Source organism: Platichthys flesus, chromosome 7 (genome assembly GCF_949316205.1).
Source record: "Platichthys flesus chromosome 7, fPlaFle2.1, whole genome shotgun sequence".
Taxonomy (NCBI): domain Eukaryota; kingdom Metazoa; phylum Chordata; class Actinopteri; order Pleuronectiformes; family Pleuronectidae; genus Platichthys; species Platichthys flesus.
In genome coordinates, this window is record NC_084951.1 from 7,287,731 (window position 1) to 7,308,152 (window position 20,422).

Below are 20,422 nucleotides of genomic sequence, written 5' to 3' on the forward strand. Positions count from 1 at the left end.
AAAACAGGTTTACGAACTCTCTAACCAGAGCCCATGTTTGAATGATTCAGTCTCATGTAGAATGCAAGTCTAATCATAAACCTGCTGCCATCTTTGTTCACCGTAGCACTTAAAATAAATCAACCAACTTTCTATTTTGGATTGACGACGGCACAGTTCACGACAACAGGATGTTGAGTAAACTCAGCTGCCTACCAACTGAACTGCCCCGTTTCCCTTTGGAAAGTACACAGAGTACAGCTCCCCATCGGCTTCTCCTGCCGTCCATCATATGTTATGTGTCTGTCTGGAGAACCAGACTCAACCGCCTGAAATATGTGTCCCTCCTCTGAGATAAACACTATCATCTGTCATTGGTGGGAATGGAGGAAGTGACACCGTGACAGACGGCTACATTTCCTCAGAGGAGGTGTGAATGGGGATGTGTGTGCAGGAAATGGTTGGTCCCACTTGTTAGTGCTGTGATGATGAAAAACAGATGAGTATCTGAGTTGCAATTTACTTGTTTGTCAGAACAAATATTTACAGGTTCATTATGGTGATAGATTATATCACCATAATTTGTTTGCTTGTTTTATCTAATTTAAACTAGGGTGATAGTGGAGCTTATGCGAATAGGATTTATTATGGTTTGTTTGCTCGACGAGAGAATATCAAGACACAGTGGCAGCTGTTGGAGTGAGATGATTTTACATAATGACTCCTGAACCTTATTAGTTTTTGTGACAAAATAGGCCCTTGAGAAGAGAAAAGAACAACATTGAACTTCAGTGAATTAGCAAAAAGGATAGGGTGAACAGATTATTATGTTCCGTTTATGGTGTTTTTGTAACATATTAAATTCTGTTTAAGGGCTCGGAATTTTGTTCGCTTTCTTAAACATTGCAAGATTGTTTCTTTGACATCTTCAAATAATTTCCAAGGAAATAATGAATGATTTGAGATTAAAAAAAAGGTACATTAAGGAGATATATGAGTGTGTACAATTTGGTCCAGCTTGATATAAGAGGACTGTTGGGCCTATGTGCTCTTCGCTGTGCAATTTTAGTTTTGTGTGTACCTAAGAGAAAAATGTAATTATGAGAAAACTATTTACTTTACATTTTTTTTGTTCAAATGTGAAAAAATACGTGCTTTGAAAGAGAATTGTTTTCTCAAAACTCAGTGGTTATGGTTATTTCAATCGTGTCTTTGCACTTCATTTGAAACGTGAATGTTCTTTCTATATATAGAAATAACAGTAAGTAACCCTGGCTTCAGCATCTTTTCCTTTCATTTCTTTGCTGCAGAGAAAAGAAAATGTCTCGAACCAGTGGTCTTAAAGTGCTGGACCACGGCATGATTGGACCAGAGGGAGCGGATAACTGCCATAAATTTGTGGACATCCTGGGCTTGCGAACTATCTTTCCACTCTTCATGAAAACCCCGAAGAAGTTGAAAAAAACTGGGGCATCAGAGAAGGAGCATGAAGGTCAGTCACTAGTGTTGCTGCTCATTAGTCCAAAGAGTGAAAGCTGCAGTGACATGTGTTGTTTTTTGATTGAATCTATTAGTGCTGCATGAAATTTTACAACTAACAGACATAGAAACCGATGGAAACCAAACCAACCACATTAAAATGTCTCAAGCATTTTTGTGTGATAATGACACATTTTAGATCAATGGTTTTCACAGGACAATGGAAAAGAGATAATTTTCTGATTTCCTTCTTATCCTGGATAATCTGGATTGTGGAGTAGTTCTAGCAAATAACTCAAAATATCTTGGAAATCTTTTATTCTTTACTTTTTTAATTAGATTATATAATTTTATGTTACCTACTTGATCAACATTTTTTAAATGACAGAGTAGCCAGGATTCTGCGTATACACTTGATTCTTCAGATTCAATTAAACACCTATTCTAAATTATAATCTCTATCCATAAAAATGTATTTACCATTCAGTTGCTGGATTCACATTGCACAAGGAAGCCACAGGAAAATTAGACATGCATAGAAAATAGGCATTTTATGTCATTTTACTATACATAGCTGATTGTAGTATTTTAAAATACTAAACTAATCATGACAGACTTTTTTTTACTTCTTCTGATTTAACTTTTATGCATCGTCTTGTCACACTTGTCTCCTGCAGACACCCTCAATCCTAATCTGCTCATGTTTCACGGTCTGCTGCCTCCTCGGCCTGTCAGTTTACTCTTTCAATCCGATCTTGATTGATTTTACTTCCTGTGCTCTCAAAGCTCTCTTGGTCACTCTCTCTGAGTGAGCGATAGGAAGCGGAAACAAGAGAGGGAGCAAGAGAGAGAGATGGGATGTCCATGTGATACAAAATAGAGAGTAGACTGAAAGAAAGAGGCAGAAACCTTGTCCATCTCATTGCTCTAAGTTTGATTACCTGTGTCGAAAATGTGAAACCCCTCCTCTCCTTCTGTCCGTATTAATTAAGTTTGATACATCCGGTGGGGCTTCCCAGCCCTGCAGAGTTTATTAAGGCGTCTTCCTTTCTCACCCAGGGACTGAATTCATTAACCTTCGACCTCCTGGAGACGCTGGGGGGAGGAGTAGTGAAAATAGCTTGTCGTAACAGTTAACCCCCCCTGCCGAGAACCCTCAGGTGTAAGCTACTTATTTGTCTTCAAAACCAGACATGTGATATCTACCAAGTTCTGTCTGTATGTAGAATGCACAACTCGCAAACGTTCAACTTCACACTCAGCGTGTGTAGTCTTTATTGCCAGAGGAAGCTCTGTCGAATTTTGTGCGATTTGGACACATTAGGAATCTTACATAAATAAAACTACAACAATTAATTACACTAAGTTGAACATTATTGGTCACTGGTGGACGGCAACCAATAATGTCTGTCCCACTAGATCATTTTGATAATCTGATTATTTTTATTTCACTATATTGGACTGCACAACATTCCTGTTGTTGCTGCAATGCTTTATATATATATTGAGCTGAATTGCAGAGCTTTTATTTTGAAACGTTGTGAACTTGGGTCTTAAGATTGTGGCAATTGCTTAAAAGACCTCTGTAATAACTGAATAGCTGTTCAGTAAGTTATTCAGACTTATATATAAACCACACAAGTGATAAGTAATAAATTAATTTAAGTTTCATTCGACAAAGACTAAAAATCTGTGTAGAACTGTAGAACTGTTTGAGGAGGATTCACTAATGTCAAGGAATATTTCTGAAGTACCTGTGTAGCGTTAACACAGGACAAGATAACAGCATATTCCTGATTTAGTTTGATTTGATTCCCAACAGGCATGTTTAGAACAGGCACTGCAATAGTTTTTTTAAATATGCATAAATATACTAATGAAATAGACTTATTCATGTTTAAAGGAGAAGCAAGCAGGCGATCATAACTACCAAGTCAATAATGCTGCATGTATGTAAAATAGAAACTTTAAATTGCCTTTTTTGCACCATCAAATGTCTTAGATATCTTATAGAACTTACCACATATTAAAGGAGTGTCATCACTACCGATGTAAAATAAATACTGGATGTAATCTATGCATCTTAAAAAATATATCCAGTTTTAATAGATGCAGAGATGTGTTAATCTACAAATCCGGCTTAGTGGGATATTTGGTGTTATCAGACGCTCCAAAAAATGATAACATTCATGCATCATAAATTTACATATACATACACAATCATGCACACAAACACATACTCCAGTAAGCCTGCATTTGAATAAACATATAGCATCAAATATAACTAAAGGGGAAACTGAAAGCGTATATCTCCGCCAAAGCCTTATGAAACCATATTGAAATCTTCTCGATGTTTATTTGGATCAGTCAATAACAGATATAAGTCCCCTAAATTAAAAAAATCCATGAATTATTCTCTGTGAAATTGGGGAATATGTAAAAAAAAAAAAGCCCTTTCATTGTTAAAGAAAGTGAGTTGATAAAATGAAGTGCATTATTCTCTTTATGTTATCCTGCCAACAAACCACGCAATATGAGGTTAGCTGGACGGTAAATACAGTGATGGTGGTGCATTCTGGTGGCTGCCTTATGCAACACATAAGGCAGCCACCAGAATGCTCTAGATTCAAACTTAGAGGTCACAATGTAACCTGCACACACATGTTGCCATTGTTTCTGATTTCAGTTTGTGGAGGCAGGGGGCATATCATGTCTTTACTGATTTTCGGAGCAGCTATTGGCTTAACGGGATTCCTGTCACAGTATGAGGTGTATAGAGTGAACCCTCCTTCTCAGTAACACCACTAATTGAATATGCAGTGAATCAAGTGGTTCTCCAGATTACCAGAATAACACAGTAGATTAATTAACCATCAGCTGCTTCAAACAAAAGTAATTAGGAGGTAGACTTCTCTGTCCTCCAATCCCTAGTAGCGCGCTCGCTCGCTCGCTCTCTCTCTCTCTCTCTCTCTCTCTCTCTCTCTCTCTCTCTCTCTCTCTCTCTCTCTCTCTCTCTCTCTCTCTCTCTCTCTCTCTCTCTCTCTCTCTCTCTCTCTCTCTCTCGCACGTACACACACACACACTCCGTGGCTCTCTATCATAAACGTCAAAAGATTCATCCCCGTAAAATCCAATCCCTAGTGCGCGCTCTCTCTCTCTCTCTCTCTCTCTCTCTCTCTCTCTCTCTCTCTCGCACGTGTACACACACACACACTCCGTGGCTCTCTATCATAAACGTCAAAAGATTCATCCCTGTAAAATCCTTTCTGAAATTCAAACAGTACAAATGACTAGGGATTTTCAGACCGTATTAGCATGCAGAACGACATAATTAATAGAGACATTGTAAATTAATAGAAAATAAGCTCAAACAAAAGAGACCCCCCCCCCCCCCCCCCCCCCCCCCTTTAGAAGCCTGGACTCGAACCTTGTCATTCGTTCTGAGATTGTATGATGGAGATTGGTAGCAGCCGGTTATTATATGTACATAGTTAATGATGCGAGCGAGCATAGGAAGGAACAGAAGTAAACAAATCATTTACATGTCCGAAAACGTTTCTTTGTGTGCATGTGAGCACATGGGTGTTTGTTTGGTAGAGAGAGAGAGAGAGTTAGTGAGTGCTTTAGGGAGAGTCTGAGGGAGGGAAAGGATGTCTTTGTAGCTGAAGTGTGAGACTGCTACATAAACACCTTTGAGTGTCCCTAACATGAACATTATCTTTTAATCATTCTTTTAATTGGAATGAGAGAAGATTTCATTTAGCGGCTCCGCAGTTCAAGTAAATTTTTATATGTATCTCCCACAGTTACAATATGGATAATAGCAATGACGACAGTATTGACTGTAAACATGAATAACACCAAACTGCTTTCAGAACTCCAGATAATCTCCTGAAATTATCTGAAAGGGAGAACGAAGATGTTTCAAGCCTGTGATGCAAAATTGAAAAACTAAAACAAAATACAGATATCTCAGGATAAACAAAAGAGGTGTCATAGAAGACATCGAAGAAGATGTTGTGTTCAGTGTCGTGTTCTGCCTTCTGCTTGATCGACCTAGACACCCTCTCTGAATTTTTCAGAGATGTACCGGTTGTTTTTAAATTGTTTAGAAGAAATAAAAACAAAGTGGGAGAGAGAAACAAGAGATGCAGTTTTTTTCAGAATGTTTACAGTTCTCATTGGCGGAACAGGAACTGAGACTAATCCACTGCCAGGAGAATATTAAGAGGTATTACACCTGAAGTAATCATATAAAACAATAAAGTTAAAGTTGCTCAGAGGTATGAAGGGGCCTACTTTTTATCTTTTTGTAAGTAAATACAATCCCCACCAAAGATGAACAGAGCTCAAGAAAAGGAATCAAAAATTGCAGCAATTCTTTTTTTTTTTGAATTTGGTTAAAATTGAAGATGCAGTGTTCAGTACTTTTTGAAAGCTTTGAGTACAAGCATTAGCACATGAGCACACAGAGAGGGGGAGAGCTGGAAAAGGCCATCTGATAGAAAAAGAACACTTTTATTAAAAAGAGTTCTGCATGAATTATTGCAGCTTCCTGACAAAGATAAAATGTGGAATTTTATCAGCCCATTACATTATCACCCTGCAGTATCTCTCTCCTGTTATTACCAAATGGAGATTTAGAAAGCATGACCACGTAGCAGAATATATAAGACCAGATAAGTGTTTATAATGGAGAAACTTGGTTATCTGGACCTCATGATGAAACTTTCATCACATATTTCAGTCAAAAGCAGACTATCAACTAACACTCTTTTTTAATCATCTCCCATGCCATCACTGGAACAGATTGAGATTAATAACATTTTACATGATACAAGTTATCTTGTAATCTGTTTTGTCAGAGTCATGCTGTGTAATCCTATTATTAGCGTATTTCACAGGGAGAGATTTGCGGTTAGATCCCTGTGTAAAGACGAATCTAATTAACATCTTCCTAACGTTTGGTCTTTCCTCATGTGGGAATTGATGATGTTCCATCTCTGTAAACTCAGACTCGAAAGAGATATGCTGAGGTATTTTTTAGATATATATGAAATGTTCCAAATCACTCTCTATTCTGTTGAGAAACAGACAACCTCATCATTCAGGGCAAATGCAGCACTCTTTGGTAAGAGAAAAGTAAGATAGACCAAGGGCACGCAACGTCTCATTGTGAAACATAATTGCAATTTGTAACATGTTTTATGAGAAATTTTAATAAAAGCTATGTCTTTTTTGTATTAAGACTAGGAATGTGTGAAAAATACTTCTTCTTCTTCTTCTGTCATTAAAGACCGTCAGCCATACTAGTGAATGTGGAATTTGTTTAGAAAACTGCACTCGTACCAAAATTGCGATACTTTGTTTGAGGGTCTACTTAGCGTCTCCAGAGAACCCAAACCTTTCCTGTTTGTAATCAGCAGGACTTTTCCAGGAACCTTTACCAGAACTCAGGAGCATTTCTTACATTTTGATCACAGGAATCTAATTCCTGCTTTAGTCCCTGGGCTGTATCTGTCTGCCAAATGTTTCTGTCGAACTAATCTCAAGAACTTGACTAGGAAATGAAATTCCTTGTACGTGTTTCCATCTCATTCAGGCAGATCAGGCAAATTCTACTGATGACAGATTTGAAATGGGCAGCAACAAAATACCAATTAATTCACTCTATAGTTAATACCTCTCTTAACTCTTGTTCTTTCATGCTCACAACTTGTTCCCTTGGTCTGTCTTCCTTTTTTTTTTATTTGTAAGGAAACGAACAAACTCTAACTCAGATATTAGAATTTGTGTAGTGGTTGCTGCGCTAGATGATTCTGACCAATCAAAGACATTGATTGGTCAGAATCAATGTCTTTTATTTTATGTTTCCATCTCAATCAGGCAGATCAGGCAAATTCTACTGATGACAGATTTGAAATGGGCAGCAACAAAATACCAATTAATTCACTCTATAGTTAATACCTCTCTTAACTCTTGTTCTTTCATGCTCACAACTTGTTCCCTTGGTCTGTCTTCCTTTTTTTTTATTTGTAAGGAAACGAACAAACTAACTCAGATATTAGAATTTGTGTAGTGGTTGCTGCGCTAGATGATTCTGACCAATCAAAGACATTCAGCCCGGGAACTTCATCCATCCATCCATTCATTAATTATCTATACCACTTATCCTATCACTAAATCCAGCTGTATTGCATTAGTGATAACTAATATAACAATATGATTTATATAATATTATGTTTTGTTTACCCAGGAACCACTAGTGTCTGACAAACCATGTCCAATTTACTGCTGAGAGGAGCATGGGACTGGTTGTGTGTGTTCACAATATTGAAATACAGTACGGGTGGTACATTCTGTGACCAGGATGAAGAGCAGGGTGCCAACCATAGCAACTTGATCAAACACAAGACATTAAACTGCTAGAATGTGTAAACAGCAGACATGCATCTGTAAATAATACAACAAAAAGGTCCCAACAACAGTCTTTCATTGGTAGTGAATGGCCCAGTGTTTATGACAGGAGTCTGCTGTATGTGCTGAGCTTTGTGCGTTTTTTTTTTTAAACGCTGCAGTCAATTTACAATGGTAGTTGTTTAAATTATTAATACATGGCTCCCAGGAAAACCTGTGTTAACGTTACATCAGGGACCCCAGCAAAATTGTTGTTTGACTTTCTCAACAACATTGTGCAAAATATTTATCTTGCTTGTGCACATTTTAAATATACACTTAAAGACATTTTTTCATGGACCGTTCCTTGCTTTCTCCTTCATCCGTTGGTTTTATATCTGACATTAAAGTTTAAAGCAAAGCATGTAAATGAAGTATCGATTGGACACCTTTCCAAGGATAAATGACGAAGCTGTTTTTAGTCAGCCTTGCCGTCCATCTTGTACCGACAATGTTATCCCGCCTCCACCCCTTCACAAATCTGTACCAAGAGCTCGCTGTTTAGTTTTAAACTCTTTGGGAGAGAACATTTAACAGCCAGCGATCAATAGCCTCCTCGGCAGGGCGTGAAGGTGGCGACATCAATTACCACTCGGATCAACTTGATAAAGTAGTGTCCTTTTGGAAATGGCAGTTAGCCTCCCTGTCATTGTGTACAGGAAATACGGTTGCCTACATGAAAATAAGCGAACCTTGGACTAAACCTAACTGAACCCAGAGCTTCATGTAATACCTGTCATAGCACAGTTAAGTGCCCTCAGAGTTTCATCTACTCCTCTGGATTTACATGGAATTTTATAAAACCACAATTTACTTTACTTAAATTACATGTTTGATAGCAGTGACGTGATTCCGTTTGATTATTAAGAGTTTCAAAACAAGTCATTCGGGTTGTCAGATTTAACAGGGATCAGAGCCACTCTCTTTTTTTTCTTTAGTGCAATTTGCCTTGACGGTTAACTATATATGTTGAAAAATTCAAGAATGACATGGTCGCTACAGCGTTAAGTTTTTTCAGCGTTCAAGTCTTGTGGGTGAGGTTGCTGTGGGTCGTAGAGGATTGCACAAAAGGAGCTGACAGCAAACACGACCCCTTTTAAAAAAGCAGTATTGGGATTGATTCCTGTACTCTTGTTGCTTAGCAACTGCAAAGCCTTGTTGAGAGAGAATATTGACCTCTTGTTGATAAGTCCAATTACATTTTTTCCCTCCACTCTGTATATCCAGAGATTCTACAATATCACAATCTGCTCTCCCTCTGTGTAGACTGTGCCGTTCATTCAATATCATAGACATATTACACCATGTTGTTGCCCAAGGGTGCAGCCCATCAGTAAGAAGGCATCTGAATGAGATCCTACGTAGCATGAATTGGTTGACGAGGGCACTCAATAGGAATAACTAGTTTTTGTAGCTAATTTAGTTTATTATTCTACCTCCCTCTTGCTCTGTTGGCCCAGAGCTTCTGCAGACAAATTTCAATCGCCTTGAGAAATGTAATTCGGCAACAGACACAACCATTACACATGTTCCAGCATGCCCTTAGATGAAAATTGATTCCTAAATTTCAATAACACTTTCTCCTCTTGTTCTGCGCACTCTGTGTAAGAATACCCATGCCTTACTGGCTGTATGCTGTAATTGCAAATTATCACGTCATAATTGATTTGTTCTTTCTGAGGTCTGTGGATGTGACTGTTTGAGACAATTTTCAATAATGGAAGATAAAAGTGCCTATGTGCTTGTTTAAGCACATTCACCTGTTGGCGTGCGTTGGTCAGTGTAATGAGCTTTTTAATGAAGTAGGGGGGTGTACGTACTGCATGTGGTTATCTGAGAAGTTAGTGAAGAAAGAAAGGCAGTTGTGCAATATGTTCTGTAAGAAATAATATTTCTTTTAAATTTTTAAATTTTATCAAGCTAAACTTATGGACCCAGAGTTTGGGACAAAAGGGGACAATAGAGCTCTTGCTAATGACCGAGAGAACAAGGTCATTAATTCAAGTGTCCGAAATTAGTTTTTCCCTTCAGGTGTCTGTGCTCGTGCTTAGAGATGAGGGTGAGAACTGAGGAAATCAGACAACTGCTGCTCCTTTACGTGGAAAGAAGACAGTTGTGGTGGTTCAGGGATCTACTCAGGATCCCCCTTGGGCACCTTTCATTGGAAGTTTACTGGGCACTCCCAACCAGGGGGAGATCCCATATTGACCAGCTACCTCGACGACACTACCACGGAAATGCAGAAAAAGATGAATAGATAGATGGAAAGCTTTAGAGAATGTTTTAAATGCTGCTTTTTGATACAAAGAATCTTTAAATTAACTCCTCGCTTTTCTCACCTTAGAACATGTGAGCTCCATCATCGCCTCCCTGCTGAGAAATCTCAAGTCCCAACAGAGAACCAGACTCCTCACTAAGTTCACAGAGAATGACTGTGAGAAGGTACGTTTTCTTCATCTCATTGCTTTCCTTTTCATTCTTCCCTACTTAAGTATTTTTCTTTGTAACTCTTGTTTTTGATTGCCAGCAGATTGCTTCATCAGTATGTGTAAGCCGAGGTATTTGTGCATCTGATACCCAGATGCTTTGGTTGCTGAGGATCTGCTGCTTTTTGAATCAGGAGTCCCTACTAATTCAGTACTTAAAAAAGAGACTAAAATAAATGTTTTTGTCTTGGAACAACAGGCGTGTGGGTTTAACATGAATACTTGAGTTACTACAACAGTAGAACAGTTATGATTATTTCAAAAAATGGATTTATGTATTTGTGTCTTTCTCTGTGCTCTAATCAAATTAAAGGCAGAAATATCTTTCCCCAAACATAGCATATAGTCTACACATGTAGTCAATAAATGTAATCTATATGTTGTATTATAAAACTATTTTGTGTATTAATGTCATCTTGTTCTCTCTTCTTTGCGACCTCGCTTTTCTTGCTCATGTCTATCTATTTTCACGGTCCTCTGAGGTGCGCTGCATCTCTCACTATTTGCCTTTCTGCTCGTTCATTCTCTCTCCAGGTTGATCGCCTGATGGAGTTGCATTTTAAGTACCTGGAAGCTGTTCAACAGGCTGACAAGAGGATCGAAGGAGAGAAACATGTAAGCGTCTCTCCTTTTCCTTCTATCCCTCGCTCCCTCTGTCCCCTCCATCCTCCTCTGCACTGTGTCTTTGTGCACTGGCTTCATATTAAACAGCCTGTCAAATGAATTGATTGATAGATTCACATAAAACGCAGACATTTCAGCTTTGTTTTATTGACCATAAATGACATGCCGCCAAGGAATTGTGTCTGATCCAGACATTATTAGGCACACTTGTGCGCTACACGATGTTTAGAGTATTTTAGCACAAGTGTATGAACACAACCTGACAACAGTTTGATCCTGTTCTGACTGTCACCAGAGAACTTCATGTCTAAACCTGATCAGAATCTGAGCTGACGTGTACAATCAGCCATGCTTGTATTAATAATGACATTCTCTGTTAACAAATGTGTTTCATTGACCGAATCAATCAGTTTCTTCCAACATTACATTTTTAATCGTAATTGTGTGAATTCCTCGATTTACGAAATTTATGAAATACATTTGCTTACATTTTTATAGATGTCAACCTTATTGTCTACTTTGCAGATGGTTGCTTAGTTGCAAAAAATATATAAGAACAAGAAACGGTAATTATGAAAACTAGGAACAGTCTTTTCTTGGACTGTCAATGATGAAAATGATAAAATAAAAAACATATAAAGATATGTTTAAGAGTCTATCTTGAGTCTCATCTTAGATTTTTTTTAAACCAGAAATCAATACAGTAGGAACAATAACCTTCCATCAGTATTATCCACAGATAGACAAAAACACAGACTCCAGTGCAATCCCTTAACACATTTGTGTTTTTTCTATTCTCTATTTGAAAAATTTCAAATTGAACTACAGATGCTCTGATAGCGACAACACTCCTCCTTATGAAAGGTTGGGCTGTGTGATGTTGTCAGCTTTTGGTAGATAAGATGCACAGTTTCACACAGTGTCACATTCAAAGCCATGAGGGAAGAGGAGCGAAAAAACATCACAATCCTGACGATGACAATATGACAGATTACAGAGGAATTGAAAACTTGATAGCTGTGTTTGAGTGTCCTATTGAGCTGCCTGCATGTGTGTGTATATGTTAGTGCTTCTAGCTAGACAGACCATTGGAGGAATACAAATAGAAGATACGTGGCCAGGCACGGGATAATAGCTCCAACAAAGGGAGAGAAAGAGAGACAGAGAATCCTGTCTGCAGAAATTGAGGAAGCACAGAATAAAGGCAGATATTATAAATATCAGCACAGGAAGTGTAGAGTGGACTTAAAAAGGGAAAATCCAAGAAAAATAGACAAAGGAATTTGAGTGAAAGGGAATGATGAGGAGGGAGAGAGGTGTGTGTGGAGAAAGATAAGTGTGAGATTCCTATCTTCAGATGACAGAAGATTAATTTCTCAGACAGACTTCGTGGTGGGATTGTCGAGAAAAGGCCAGACAGTTTGACATTTTCGCCTCTTCTCTTTTTTTCTCTTTTTTTCTCTGCTTCGCCCGTCTCTCTCTCTCTTGTCTCTTCCTCCGGGATGAGCAGAGCGTGAATGCGATAACCTGGTGATAAGAAGCCTTGTCTGTGTCTGCCACTATCTTTGAAGCCAGACCGTTAGCTTCCCCCCAGTTCGGAGCCACACTGTGAGCCAGGTACATGGGAGGCTATTAATGGCAAAGCAACAATATTTTATTTATTAAAGATTAAAAAGGGATTAAAAAAGTCTTCCATTAACTTTTTTTTACCAACAGATGTTTCAAGCACAGGACACAAGTGACGTGGAACTGTTGCAGACCTCTATAAGTCCCTTAAAAAAAGATACATGAATATTAACTTATTATAAACGTATGAATAGATTAGACTAATGTCCTGTCATATAAATAATCCTGCTAGAGATCACAAAATCTCAAACCAGTCTGGCAGTAACAACTACTTAAATTCTTCAATCAACATTTGGTGTAAGGATTAAGTAATTAATAATAGTGTCTCAGTTAGGTGAACTACTCATTAAAGAAAGTGGCTCAAGGTAACTCATGTTGCTCTTTAGTATTGCAGTGTCTCCACAGAATTGAATCAGTCTATGGCAGTAACACAATGTTCCACAGAAACAGGTGCTCATGCGCAACAGAGCCTGAATGATATGCGAATGGACTAGAGGGTACAGTTGCAAATAGAAATATTCAACCCCTCATAGGATTTATCAATAACAGTTTTTTCAAAGAGCAAGATCTGCTTTGGATGACTTCTTTATGAGTTGAGTGATACATAAAATCCACACAGAAAATGCATGATGTAGTATTTGTGTGTAACAGTATATTTTGTTAATATAGCCATGTCACAATTATTCAACCCCTATATAATATTGTTGTTTTTAAAGCTGTCTGACAGTTTTTATGGCCTAAAGTAGAGTTGAAACATAATTAAGCCTTCGGGAACTCTATAATGAGCCTTCATTTGCTTCAGCTGTGATGCGCATATAAACTCCATTCTTGAAGGTATTCAAGGTGAGTTGCAACCATGGGAAAGACAAAGGAGCTTCCACAAAAGCTGAGAAAGGAGTTTATTTCATCAAACCTAAAGGGCCTTGGGTATAAGAAGATTTCCCAACAACGTATATTCCAAGAGACACAATTGGGAGCATTATAAGGAAATTTAAAACTTATGGAGCAGCTTCAAACCTGCCTGGCAGTGGAAGAAAGCCCAACATTTCATCAAGGGCCCTCAGCAACTTAGTCAGAACAACTCAGATAAACCCCTGTGTGACTGCAAGACACCTACAGGATGACCTGATGAAGGCTGGTAAAGTGCTTCAGTGGCAACTCTAAGACGTGCACTGAATAAACAAGGACTTCATGGCCGGACTCCAAGATGCGCTCAGCTCTTGACCACAAGGGACATCAAAAGTCGACTAGAATATGCCAGGAGGAATATGGATAAGACGACTGAGTTTTTGGTGACAGTTCTATGGACTGATGAAACCAAACTGGAACTATTTGGACATATGGACAAGCAGTATGTCTGGCATACGAAAGGCAAGGCTTATGACCATAAGAATACCATCCCCAAGGCCAAGCCTGATGGTGGGTCATTGATGATGCTGGGCTGTTTTTCTGCGGCAGGAACTAGCAATCTTGATCGTGCACCTGGCATCATGGATTCTCAGAAATACCAGGCCATTTTAAGGGGGAATGTGATGCCTTCTGTTGACAAAGTAAACCTTGGTGATCATTGGACTTTCCAGAAAGACAATGATCCAAAGCCCACCTCCAAGTCAAGCAAAGCTTGGTTGAGAAAAAGATCCTGGAACGTCCTGGAGTGGCTTTCTCAGTCACCAGATTTAAATCTGATTGAAAATCTTTAGTGGGATTTAAAGAAGGCAGTTGCAGCATGGAAAGCCATAAAACATCACTGAGCTTGAGGCTTTTGCACATGAAAAATGGGCAAAGATTCTGATCGAGAGGTGTAAGAAGCTTGTTTGCACTTACCGAAAACGTTTGGTAGAAGTTATAAAAGCTAGCGAATGCGCCACAAAGTACTGAAGCTGGGGGTTGAATAATACTGCACGTCTGTTAAAAGAGTCACATTTATCATTTGAACTTCAAAATTAAGTCAACTTCTGTTGTCAAAATAACTAAAATATGTATCAATACATATCTTTTGTTGTTTAATGAGGTTTTTTGTCATTTATAGTCATTATCTGTCATCCACATCACTATTATATATTTTGAGGTGAGGGGGTTGAATATTTCTGATTGCAACTGTATAGAGAGCTGCATTGAATGCCACTCAGGTATACGAACACTTTGAACAATAAGCTCTGTCTGCGTGGACGGTAACAACTTTATGGCTGATGGCGCAAGCAGGTGAGTGGGAGCAGCTGACAGAGTATGAGGCAAATAGTGCTGCAGACAGCTCTACTAGGAATCCATACAGACAAACACTAAATTAGAAATATCTTGTGTTATTGTGAGAAGTGAAACAAAAGATTTGTTTTGAATCAAATCTGGATACAAGCGGTTGAAATTAAGTGTACATAATGGCCTCAAACATTGTGAACTTTACACTAAAGCATGCCCTTACACAGATTAGTGACTGCAGACTCAATTTGCTTTTGATTCAATCGTTTTCTCACATGGCAGACAGTAGAGCTAATGGGACTTGATGTATCAATCCCTGTGGTAAATCAGTACTATGGATGTTGGCAGTGGGATTGGATTTGAGAGGTGACAGGACAAAACTGTGTCATTGGACGCCCTACTGCTTTGACAATTTGTTGTGTGGCCCAAGACGCCTCCTACGGGCTTAACGGTTACACCTGGTATCCCAGATATATCCCCCTCACCTCCAAACCTACCTCTCTTAAGCTTGCAGCCCAGTTGTTGTCTTGTTTTCCTTTTAATTCAGATATTCTACCGAGTTTTGACAAGGGCTTATTGGATGGAGTGAACCCTCACCTCCATCGATCGTAGATCTAGGGTTAAAAGAATACTTCTCTAATTTAAGTATATAAAAGTGATTTCTCCAGAGAGGTGATGTTTTAGGACTTACTCTTAGACTGAAAACTGGCAATTATTATGGCTGTGTGTGTGTGTGGATTTAGTCACACTAAATGGATGATATCTCACTTTCTGTTCTTCTTAAAGGATGATGATGCTCTCAGTAATCTGATGTTGCTTTTTTCCACAACTTTCTCTGACCTCTTTAAAAATCATTGGATATGAATAGAGACCACGAGATTTGAAGGAAATCAATTACCTTTTTTTCCTGCTATACATTGTTTAAATTTGTATTCTACTTCCAGGAAGTAATTCTGCAGTTTTTCGTTGTGTAGTGATTTCTCTATCCGTTTATGTAGTTTGCTGTAAATTAACATCACTTTAATAAATAACTGATCCATGTTATTAACCCAGCATGGATGAGATTCTACAGGCTATCATGTGTACCTCAATGGATTGAGCAAAAGCAGTGGTTATATTTTCTCCTTAAGCTCTTAATACAGAAACCACTCTGGTGATATTTTAAATCTGCTTGAGTCAAAGCTTCAAGCAAATGTCACATGATGTGTTGAATAAGGTGATGTTGACGGCAACCCAGTTCCGTCAGTAGCACTGTTTTATCTCTCTCTGCTGTGCCTTTTGGTTTTCCCCAGTTAAACCTGTTTTTAAGGGGCGGTAAGCAAAATGTGTTTCCTCCGTACCATATTATCCACAGATTTCTCAGGAGGATAGCAAGGAAAAAGCTGCTGCTGCTTTTTCTCTGCATCTTCAGCTCAGTCCCTTTTTAATAAGCTGCTTATTTTCCTCCCACCTCTCTTCTCTCTTTCTATCCTTCTGATTCTCTCCTCTTGCTTTAAGCTGCTTTTCCATCCAGCTATACTTTTCATTTTTGACTCCCGTACTCGGTGCTGTCCTGTTTCAGTATTCCCTCTTTTCCTATCTTTTATTCACCCCACTGTCCATTTCCACCCTCCTATGCTTAAGTGTCTTGTTTTCTCTCCTCGTGTGGTCCCTGAAATTTCCATATTCTCCTTTGTTACATTTTCACTATTTCCCTTTTCTTGTTTGTAATCCAGTCAAATTTTCCACTTTTGCTGCATCTTATCCTATAGCTTCCATCCGTTTTGTCCATTTATCTTTCATATCAACTCCTCCGTCCTCTCTTTCTTTCACTCCCTCCCTCCTCATTCTCGTATTTTTTCTCTTGTCCTTACTATATAAGACATTTGCATTCACCCCTTTCCACCTCTTTTCTTTCAGAACATTCTTTCTGCTCTCTCCTTGTTCCTAACAGCTCCTGAAGATTGATGAAGCTCAGATAAACATGGCCGAGGCCAAACTTCAATACTGTAAAATTCACAGGAGAGTGCACTTTCCTAGAATCTAACGCTCTAGCTTCTCACTCTATTTTGTGTGTTTGTGTGTGTGCGCGAGTGGTCGTGTGTGTGTGTGTGTGTGTCTGGACTAGTTTAGCATTGCTAACAGTAAACTTTCTCTAAGAAAATTGTGAGAATTGATTTTACACCTGGATGTCGTATTTTGTTTTGTTAAATGTTTTCCCTCGCTCTCATTGTCTGACTCCTAAGCATACCCAGATTTTAGTGAACTTTTTTTGTCTGTCGAGGCTTTATTATCGTCCCTTCATCATTGCTCTTTGTCTTCTCTCAATTTCCGTAATCCATCATTCCTTCCATCAGTAGTCACCATTCATTAATTAATTCATCCTTTTGTTGGGGTTGCAGAAAACTGGAGTGATGAAATTCTGCACTAATAACTCAAAGCAGCACATTTGTGTTTGGAATGGTTTATGGTTTGTGTTAAGCTCTTGTACCTGTTAAATCCATCTCATTAGACCAGCTTTATGAATCTTGGATTGCACCAATATGCCTCTGTGCTCTTTAGTCTAACGCCTACAAATAATGACCGTATGCATCTAATTTGTTTTTCATGGAAACAATATCATCATTTGTAGCAGCCAATTACATTACAAGGCAATGTGTTGTGTTCCAGTGCAGGAAGCAGTGTCAAGTTGTATAAAGTGGGTGATTGGAAGTGAGACACAGAGTGTCATTGTAACAGTGTGTAATAATAACACTACAGTGAACATATATACACTCAGTGGCCTGTATATTATGAGACAGCACAGGTATTAGTGGAAGAATAGTTTGTTGTCAGGTCTTAGGAATTTAATTATCACGAAGCTTTATGGTTACACCAGCTTGGCCACCACATAGACTAATGCTTTGGTTGCCAGTCAACAAGAAAATGATGCATACCTTACCTGAAAAGAATAATACTTGACTAATCTTCTGCTGTTGCTTTAGTTTCTCCATTCTGGTTTTGAGTTAATTTAGGTTAACAAATAGGCACATTGATTATTACCATCTCAATGAAAGTTGCTCTGTGTACACATTTGCTCATTGCATCTGCAATACAGTCGTCAATAGAAAAACTTGTGGCTATTACCTCATTTATAACTGGCATCAAAGTGTGCTTTGAGTGTCGGCTTGCAGTAGGATAGAGCTTGACCACATTAAAGTGCAGATGTAAATGCATCCGAGATATGTTGAGGACCTAATTGTGATCTGATTCGCCAAAATTCGAGAAATAGTCAGGAATTCATTGTGATAACATTGAACACAATTGTAATTAAATTAACAGTCCACATACAAAGATTACATACAACCGCTACAATCCAAACCATCAATGTGGCAGCTAGGTAACCATCAGCCATTACCAGTAATCACAAGAAGTAGTTCTCTCTTCAATTCTCACTTTAATCAAGTCCCGTATGGAGTGAAGAGTTAAGTCAAAGCAGGTACAATAATGCAGTTAGATTGAATTAAACAATCTTCTACATTTCTTCTTCTTTATTGTTTGTTGGACCTGGCAACTGAGAGGTGGGTGTAACGTGAGCTGGACCAGGCCATCTTATCTCAATATGTGGACACCGGAGATGCATTAATACCAGGTGTAAGTGATCAGGTTGAAAATGTATCTAGATACAATCTAGATACCATTTGAATACCAAACATAAAAACAGTCAGTTAGGTCCACCTATGAGAATCTACAGTCTAATGCAACAGTCCTGCAACAAGGGTTGGGTACCGTGCACAGAATTTATCTCAAACGCTGTCCTTTAATATTCTGTATAGCAAGAAAGGCAAAACCTTAAAGATGGCACAACTTAAAACACTTAAAATTCGGGCCCACAGAGATCATATAAGTAAAATAAAATAATTCTGTTTCTAATCCCAGATTTATTAATAAATGCAAATACATATTCCTTAGCTTTTAAACTGAAATTACCTTTTCTGTTGTTTTTACTGTTGTTTTTTGATGCAACAATAATATTCTGGTTCACTGGACGTTCAGTGCACTTCTATTTGCTGTAAGAATGTCTGACTGACATATTAGTTCTTTTATAAAAATAAACAAATTAATCTGTTTTAACAAACCCAGCAGTGGCAGCCTAGGCCTAGTATGTTTTCAGATTTTTGTGCAGAAACACCAGTTGATCCACATGTTCAGGTTTCAGTGCATTTCTCTGAGCTCTAACTATGTCTCCAGAGGTGGAGAACTCTCTGCGGCTACACTGGTACCTGGGATGCAGAGGGTATGCAAAACAAATTCACGTGCACTAACTTTGCCAGCTGTTATTGGAGGCAGTATCTGTCACCAACACTTCCACCATGTCCCGCAGCAAATCTGCAATATTTGAACCGGTGTGGCTGTCAATCATAGCTTTGGTCTCTAGGCTTTTCCAAGTTTAGAGAAATATGGTTGCATGTTTGAGTTACATATGACTGGGCTGCTATCGACATCGTACAGGCATCACATGTATTGGCTACTGCAGAAAAGATTCCTTCAGTGACTCTTTGTTTCACACATGCGTACAACTGGCGAGCTGCAGTTTCTCTTATTTTTTATGCACCCAAAGCACAGGGCGGTTGTTGCTTTTGGAGATTATCATAACTTGAAATTAGCATGTTGTCTCACACTCTCACAAAGTTCTATTTTTCCCCCTCAAAGTTTACCTCATTATCGGCCTGAGTGTCTCTGTTTTTAATGAGGATATCTAACCTCTCTCTTTTCAGCATTTGCTTAAGCTCCATTAAGAGCATTACATCCTACCCACATGCACACACACATACACACTCGTACACACAGTCACAGTGGGTTTTTGCAAAGTGCTGACAAAGAAATAACTTTAATTATGCATCTAAGGATCCCAGCGGAAAATAAAGCACATGACTAACAACCAGCAGCACACTAACACACACCCACATACACAAACAAACGGGAAAGCAAAAACAAAAGCATATACACATTAAGTAACACACACTGATGTAGCTTCTTGTTAAAAGCTGCACACATACTTTAACACAGGCACTGACACACATGAATGGTTTCGAAATGCATACACATCCTTACATAAGTCATACAAACCCCATCGCACAAGCACACACGATGCAGTTAAGTTACAGTAGAGGGACAGAGAGTGAAAATCACTGCTTATTACTTTGTCTGTACTGAAGCCAGGCTGCCAGGCTCCCCTGAGGTTGTAGAAATTGACTTGTCCAATCCCGCCTTTAAACACGTTATTCTTCCTCCACTTCCTCTGCCTGGTGTTTGCCAGAGGGACTGTGCTGCCACGTAGAAGATATTGGCCGCAATGTCAGAACTCACCAGTGGACAAAAGTCTGCCGCTGTAATGAATACCGCCATGCTGCTCACATCCGCCCGGGTTTTAATATCCCAAATGTCCACTTCCTCTGATCCGAATAATGAATATTGAATGCACTTGTCATTGTTGGAAACCTTCTACTCTTTGCACAGATTCAAAGGTCTGACTTGATTCATCATGTCATGTGTGTTGAACATATTTTCTCACTTCCATTACAGCGAGGCTCCCTGCTGAGTGTAGCAGTCCACCT

At 38.8% G+C, this 20,422-nt stretch overlaps 1 protein-coding gene across 1 annotated transcript in view; it reads left to right on the forward strand.

The window, feature by feature from the left end:
* The window catches only part of ctnnbl1 (catenin, beta like 1), a 48,879-nt gene that overhangs the window by 16,658 nt on the left and 11,799 nt on the right, over positions 1-20,422 (forward strand). The window contains exons 11-13 of the mRNA XM_062392100.1: positions 1,290-1,471; positions 10,259-10,356; positions 10,935-11,015. Coding sequence (XP_062248084.1) covers positions 1,290-1,471; positions 10,259-10,356; positions 10,935-11,015 — 361 coding nt within the window. The remainder of the gene's footprint in view (positions 1-1,289; positions 1,472-10,258; positions 10,357-10,934; positions 11,016-20,422) is intronic.